Source organism: Python bivittatus, unplaced genomic scaffold, assembly GCF_059951505.1.
Source record: "Python bivittatus isolate LINGU-HERP-01145 unplaced genomic scaffold, Pbiv_v1 ctg000020_np1212, whole genome shotgun sequence".
NCBI classification, from domain to species: domain Eukaryota; kingdom Metazoa; phylum Chordata; class Lepidosauria; order Squamata; family Pythonidae; genus Python; species Python bivittatus.
This window is the reverse complement of record NW_028277030.1, coordinates 98,811,367-98,818,954: the sequence shown is the minus strand read 5'-3', so window position 1 is coordinate 98,818,954 and position 7,588 is coordinate 98,811,367. Positions and strand designations below refer to the sequence as shown.

The 7,588-nt window shown below is 39.0% G+C and overlaps 1 protein-coding gene across 1 annotated transcript in view; it reads right to left on the bottom strand.

Moving 5' to 3' along the window:
* Positions 1–436: 436 nt before the first annotated feature.
* Positions 437–7,588, bottom strand: part of CAPN11 (calpain 11) — a 47,587-nt gene continuing 40,435 nt past the window's right edge. Inside the window, exons 14-22 of the mRNA XM_088145135.1 lie at positions 7,369–7,408; positions 6,246–6,311; positions 5,586–5,643; positions 5,388–5,452; positions 4,350–4,418; positions 4,135–4,213; positions 2,837–2,953; positions 2,326–2,384; positions 437–1,575 (exon numbers count right to left, since the gene is read on the bottom strand). Of these exons, the coding sequence (XP_088001261.1) occupies positions 1,549–1,575; positions 2,326–2,384; positions 2,837–2,953; positions 4,135–4,213; positions 4,350–4,418; positions 5,388–5,452; positions 5,586–5,643; positions 6,246–6,311; positions 7,369–7,408 (580 nt within the window). The 3' untranslated portion in view covers positions 437–1,548. The remainder of the gene's footprint in view (positions 1,576–2,325; positions 2,385–2,836; positions 2,954–4,134; positions 4,214–4,349; positions 4,419–5,387; positions 5,453–5,585; positions 5,644–6,245; positions 6,312–7,368; positions 7,409–7,588) is intronic.

Below are 7,588 nucleotides of genomic sequence, written 5' to 3'. Positions count from 1 at the left end.
TTTATTCCACTCTGATACCTTCAGAATATTAAAGCTACAAGCACCGAAAAAAAAAAAAAAAAGGATTTTTAGCCAAGGACAAGTCAGAGGCATGATTGGTAACAATACTCAGAAATAACCTTTTCCTTCAGTTAAGCTAAGTTTGCTGTACATAGATATTGCTCTTCTAAAAAAGCTTGGAATACTTACACAAGGCATGTAGTGATCTGATCTATGCTTACAATTCAACAGTAGCGCAGCCCATTCACCAAGCCCTATCAAAAGCAATATCCTTAGTTGCATAGAAACAGAAAATATTCTGAAATAGAAGGCTGTATTCCTAATCCGTAGATGTTCTCATCTACTATGTGTACCACATAAAATTCAGGAGACACTTTAGTTTTGCTTTAAAAAAAAAAAAGTATTTTCAACATTAAAAATCTCCAAGTCTTAGTGGAGATAAATAAGAAAATAATAGGAAAGCACACCCTTAAGTATGCTTTACTATTTTTATATTAGTTTTTAAAACTTTAATAATTTTTTTTTAGATTGCTCTTACATAGGGAATGGGGGGAGGGGGCCACACTCTCCAGTGTGGTCATTGGTAAAGATGTCTTCCAACCATTTTCTCTCCAAGGTTTTGTACAAGCCTAGTAGGACAGCCTATTTAGCTGAGCCTCTCTAATGATTTGGATGATTAGCTTTTCTAATCTAATGGAGAGCAAAGAGAAATTTCAACATGCAGCACTTCTGTTTCTGGTACAGTTCGTGAAATACAGGGACTCTCAGGGCAGTCCCATCCCTTGGAAGAAACAGAGTTTGTAAGCTGAGCATTGTCCCACGCTGCCTCTGACTTTGTTGGTTCCTTCAAGAAGTGAAAATAGTGGCCCTTTGTGACAGTGGGGTTTCTTAGTCGTCTTGGCAAATGCCTGATTTCACCAACCTTTGGCACCACTTCAGGGAGTCATCGCATTACTTCAGAAACCATTGTGTTGAAAGCTGAATTAGGGATACAATTCCCCTTCTAACCTTCCCACTGAACTTATCAGAAAAAAAGCGAAGTAGATGCAGAACTGCCCAGCAAAGAGAAAGCAAGTGAGGCTTTCTTGCAAGATCAAAATCAGCTGTAGCTAGTGAAGAGGGAAAGACTAATTTATCAGGGGAAGCAATTTAACGGCAATCCTGCCTCTTGCTAACTCTGAAGGCAGTCCCTCTTGATAAGCTCAATAAAGACAGTAAAACTCGCATGCAATGAATGAACAAACATGCATCCATGCTCCTCACTCACTTTCCCCCAGTCCCTAAATACTGTTGTCAAAAGCTATGCTTACAGCAGGAAATAGCCTGCTTCCTGAAGAAGCTTTGACACCCAAATCTGAGAGAACATAAATCACAGGATATTGTTGCGTCTGTTGCCAAGAGGAAGAAGAAAGCAGGTTCTGGACTGGATGGGATGGCAAAGAAGGGATAGGGTTGATGGGCTATCCTATGTCTGTAGATCTGACATGCAGAAGGCACTTGGGATAGCCCAGTCCAATCAGGTCGTCTTTATGAAGTTCCATCATTGCATTAGCCGCACATTGTGAATGTCAGCCACTGTGAAGAAACGAAACCAACAATGAATGCCCTTCTGCTCAGAATGATATACTATGCTATAATCTGCCAAATTATATAGGAATTAAGCGGTGAAGCTATTGTAATTGTCATATGTTGTCACAGTGACTTTTTTTTCATCCAGCCCTGCATTGGCAAATGTCTGTCCTTTCTCCTTGGATATGGAAATACCTTCTTGGATATTTCATCACTATCTCAATAGTAAAGTACTCAAAACAAAACTCAGTTTTCTCCCAAGTCTTTCTCTCCTACAATCCAGTGATAATGTTACTATCTATCAACCAGGTCTAAACTTTTGTCTTTTCCCTCCATCCCTTCTTCTAATTTGCTCCTCTCACTGTGTGTGTGTGTGTGTGTGTCTGTCTGTCTGTCTATATATCTACCTGTCTGTCTGTCTGTCTCTCTGCATATATACATACAGCAAAAGCATGTTTTTTCTTTTCTACACTCTGGCTTAACTATTGCAACTTTTCTCCATCTGATCTTTCATTATTAGCATTTTTATCTAGACCTTTTTTCTAAATTCTGCCATCAGAGTAATTTACCTCTCTTGGCATTGAATCTGAGATGCTTTTCTAAATGTTTATACCAGCCTCTTATTCATTGCTACATCTCAGGATTAGAGATGCCATACCTGTGGGCAACATGTTGCTTCTGCCACATCCAGATGATGTCCAAGAGACTCCAAAAGTAAAAAGCGGTAATTAAAAAAAACAGTCTTAACTTCCTTACCTCACCAAGGTTCATCACAGCACTCCCAGTGCCTTCTGGATCCAAGCTACGGAAGAATCCTACAAAGTTTTTAAAAATAATATAGAAAAGCCATTTAGCTAAAGAATGTTTATTCCAGTTTTTCCATCAATTTGTTCCCCAAAGGAGCTCACACATCAAAGCTTGAACAATCAAAGGAATGGATTACCACTAAAGAAATTACTTGATTTTGGTAATGACCCAGTTTACCTCAGTAGCTAGACACAGCCTCATCTGCAGAGCTAACATTGCTATGCTACATCAACTCCTATGGAGGTATAAATGAATTTTATAACCAGCTGATTGTAGAATTCATTTATATTTCAATAGGATTTGGTTTAGCACAGCTGTTTTTTTACAATCAAGTTGTTTTGCTGCACTGCAAGAATAATGCAGATATTCACACATCAAGCCTAGAGATGTACCTAAATGAGGGTTATTAATTGCCTCTGGAGATGGCTGCCTTCTCAGCCCCAGCACTGTAAGCACTTACTGAACATAGTCTCCAGCTTGACTAAGCAGCAGACAAAGTTATCGAAGTCCACACCCATTGATTCATCAGCATAGCGTGCCACTATCACTTGATGCAACCTGTTGTCCAGTTTAAAACCTAAAGATGTAAAAATGGACCATTAATTTTGGCAGAGTGGAAGCCAGGAGGAATACTAGAACAGACCAGAAAAACTCAGGTCAGGAAAGTCAAACAACATTAGGTAGAAGCCCATCAGATGACATATTTTTAGAAGTAGCCTACAGTCACCAAGTAGCTGGAATTACCTGTTTATTACACAGTAGCAGGTGCTGCCAAATGTCCTGGCTAAATTTGAAAAATGATGCTTGGAGGGGATTTTCTTCACCAATGAATTCCTGCTAAAGGCTGAGGCAAACCCTATCATGCTTGGAGGAAATGCAATGGAAATACCAACTTATTGATCTGCATGTATTTGCAGTAAGAGGTCATATTAAAGTTTTTTGTTTTACCACAAAAGCAGATATTCCTTGGAGGGAGTAAGGAGGGACCCCGGGGTAGATGTTTTCCCTAAGAATCTTTCTTAGGGAAATCACACCTTAAATGCACAATGAAGGGGAAACGATGCATCTATCTTGCTCCTCCATGGAAAAGCTCTCTTAATAATGCAGTTTGAGTTAAGGAGCACGATAGATGCATCCTTGAATTGCAGAAAGGCATCTCTTTCATTTAATTTAACAAGCAATTATTAGATTGGCTATAAGAGGCTAAAATGTGGCTGGTTGGGAAATTGAGCTCTGAAGGCAACTTCCTCAGAATCAGAGGAGCTAAAAATCCTCTCCTGGATCATGTCTAGGTAAAGACAGGATCTGGAGGACTAGGCCTATCACTTTCTCTTGAATCATAACGATAACTAAGTCTGGATTACTACTGCACTAACTGAAGATGAAAAGAGGAGAAGCAAAGCTACACCCCATACTTAGAGGCATCTGAATGCTCAAGGCTTTTTCATTAAAGAGTTGTACAGTCATGGGCAGGAAAAGCTCCATGGGCATAATACCATTTTTGTTTTCTTCTTTTTGTTTTCAAAATATGCAAAAGAATTGGGAGATTCTGGCAGGAGCAGAAATTATTGTACTCTCTGTACCTTTCCATGATAACATCAAGTAGAGAACATATTTTTTAGTCATCACAGAATTGCAATTCTCATTAATGTTCTCAAATTCATAGATGTCCCAATCAGAATGTGAAAGTGGTATTGGCACCAGGAGCTAAATACTTGCCAACACCTACCAACTCAGCATTTTCTCTTCTAGACTTACCAGCTGATTCCATGGCCAGACGCATCTCATAAGAGCTCATAGTTCCTGATTTATCCAGGTCATGCTGGCGAAAGACATTCTGCTCCACACATACGCACACAAAAAAACAAAAATGGTGGTAAGATTCCTTTACCCATACTCTATTACCATCTTTAAACACCTTCCTTCCACCAAAAGCTGTGCTGACCACACATACATGCAACCTGTCTTCTTACCAGCCAGTTCCTGATTTTGTTCCACAAAATCTGAAATTCTACAAGACCCAGACGAGCACTGCCATCTTTCTGAACAGCAAAACAGTCAAGGAGAGAACTTAAAATGTAAAAAGAATGTCCTATAATCTGAAAATCTGGGGAAATATCGGTGAACTGATTGGGAAATAGTGCCCTATCTCTTTGTAACACCTAGAGATGCCAGAACATGTATACAGAGCTCATAAATAATTTTGACAAGATTCCAGGCTTTCCATGTTCACCCCAACACACAATAATCTGCTACTCACTAACTATTTTTAAAGTTGTATATTGGTACCTTAGAATGCAGTTGTCCATATATGCTGATCTAGACACTTAAGTTAAACTCGAGAGTTCTCAAACGGGGGGATAAATAGAACAGCACCAAGTAATTATTGGTAAGAAAAATGTCAGAAAGATGTCATGCCTAGCTAAAGCTTGTTCACAAAGCCACTTGGCCATCATTGTTGTCCCTGAAGAGTCTCAGGTTAAAATAATAACAAGTAGCTTCATCTCATAGCTTAATTCCATTCATTTCTGCAGGGCTTTTTCTCCCCAGTGATCAGCTCTGGCTCCCTTGTGCTACATCAGTGATTCTGTAGAAGAAGAAAAACTGAACAAAGTACAAAAGGAGAGGTGAGGTTATTTGTTTCTATTGCGATCTGTTGTTTATCTTCAACTCTAACTCTCCACCCATAATGTTTGTAAGCCTTACTACTGGTGCTCGAATGAATATGTTTGTGAGCAGGGTATCAAGGCGATATACAGAGCATGAATAATCTCTAGTACAGTATCATAAACAATCTTAACACACTTCTGGACTATTTATCAGCCTGGACAAACTGTACACAGGCACAAAACAAGCTAGACTAACTAAAATGGTTTTGGATAATTTGTGATTCAGAATAATGTAGAAGCCCAGCAATTTTCTTAACATGGAATAGGCTACATGAAGCATATTTTGCTTTCTTTGTTTTATTATGACCAGGAAATCTCTCTCATCCATAGCAGAGAGGATACATCCATCAGATTGATCATGTTGCGACAAGAATCCATGCTGAATCCATCAGTCTTCAGATCTTTGTCTAGCCAAAGGAAGAAAAAGGGCCACAGTTATAGAGGAAGCTATTTCTAAAGTAACCCTTGGAATACATATATGGAAAGGAAGATGTAAAAATCTGATTTCCTATAATCCTGGAATGACTAAACAGTACTTACGTCTAGCGATGACTCTGTTCAAAATAGTTCTGAGTTCAAAGACACTGATTTCCATGTCCTGGAATAATGGAGAATTGAGAATTAGTTGCTTGTAATTGTTCAGAGGTAACAAACGTCCCATTTTCTTTTGAAAGTAGGTTACTGATAACTTCTCACACACTGATACTACCTGGGGCAGTCTACAAATGTGTGTCAAGGGATGGTTGCAACACCACTGAAGATCATAACATTGGATACAGTCATGGGAGTTTTGACTCTGGAACTCTGCTAATATAATTTATTTCAATAAGCAAATAACAACCTCTTTTAAAAATGACCAGTTTTTATTTCATGATATATGAATTTTTAATCAAACTTTTGTTTTACTCTCCTAAGCTTGATATACATGAGCTCTCAACTCTCACTTTAACCCCACATTATCCTATGAACCAAATTAGGCTCAGAGAAGGTGACCTTGAAGGCAGTTATATTAAAGTTATATTAAAGACTTTTGATTCAAGTCTATTGCTTTCTCTACTAAATTGGCTCTAAATGGCAGTGTCCTCAAAACCTGCCCACTATTATGTTAGTCACAATAAGTAGCTGTTATTTTGCATCCTGCTCACTCTACATGACAACTAAGAAGAAAGAATTCACAGAAAGCTAAGGCACAATATTTACCTCTCCTGCAAGCTGCTGGAACATGTTCCTGAAATTTTCATCTATATCATCCTCAGATATTTCTTCCTGAGGAAACAAAAAATAAGAGGATCTGATTGAGCCATCGACAGACTACCTTTTGGACAAGGGCACATAAGGTGTAATGTGGGAGGCATGAAAAATCTCCTGCTCATCTATATCCTCTCTACTCCCCAAGCGTTGGCTATGGTGTCATGATTAATTCAAGTCCCTCAAATGTAAGGAAACCCTCCACACAGCCAAGGGGAGGGAAGCTTCACTGACAGCCGTGCTACAGCAATTCTGAGTCCCCTTTGATGCAAAGGAAATGGACACTTTAAAGCTTCTCTTTCCCTCTCAATTAAAAGGAGCAAAATTGGGACAAAGGGCCTGTTTAGTCAACATTGGTCCTGGCAGGTGCCAGGGGATTATATGGGTGCTACAGTGGATTAAGCAATACTTGAATTCTTCTAGGTTAAACAATACTTGGATAAAACAATGTTTACACTAAACAATACTTGGAATCTTCTAGAAATGTCTAGCTATGTATAAACTTAAACTGAAGATATATTATACCCTCCCATCATTAAAATCAATTTAAAACCTTTTTATTCCTTTTTTCTTTCTTTTTCTTTTCTGCAGCATTTGGATCACCTTGTTTCAATTCTGTTCCTTTCTTATTTTTCCTTCTATCCAAGCCTGTTTTAATTTGTAAGGGAACAGTCAGGTTTTTGGAATGGTTAACCAAGTATGGAAACATGCAAGTTAGACGCAAGTGTTACCAAGCCCTTGCCAATCTTATGGCTTTCAAAAGCATAATATAGAACAGCTCTTTCTCAATCTGTGTCTGTGAAGTGGGCTGGATTTCAATGCCACTGTATAAGACAGCGTTGTCCAAACTTGGCCACTTTAAGATGAGTGGACTTCAACTCCCAGAATTCCCCAGCCAGCATGGCTGGCTGGGGAATTCTGGGAGTTGAAGTCCACTCAACTTAAAGTGGCCAAGTTTGGACAACGCTGGTATAAGGAGATTATGAGAATGCAAGTCCAAGCCATTTGGCAGATATTGGATTGAAGAAGGCAAGAACAATGAAATAAATAATGCCCCTTGGTAGTAAGACTTCACCTCATCTGGTAGATCTGCAGAGATCTCGTCATCAAGCACCCTAAAAAAGAAACAATATATAGACACTTAGAAGACAGAGGAAAAATTCTACTTCTATTGCCTTCTACTCAGAGATAGACCTAACTGAGGTCTGTTGTGCTACTAGGCACCCAGCAGCTTCCTTTTCCTCCAAGGGAACTCTCGTTACCCCAGGAGATTTCCAGATAGAAGGCACAAAAAC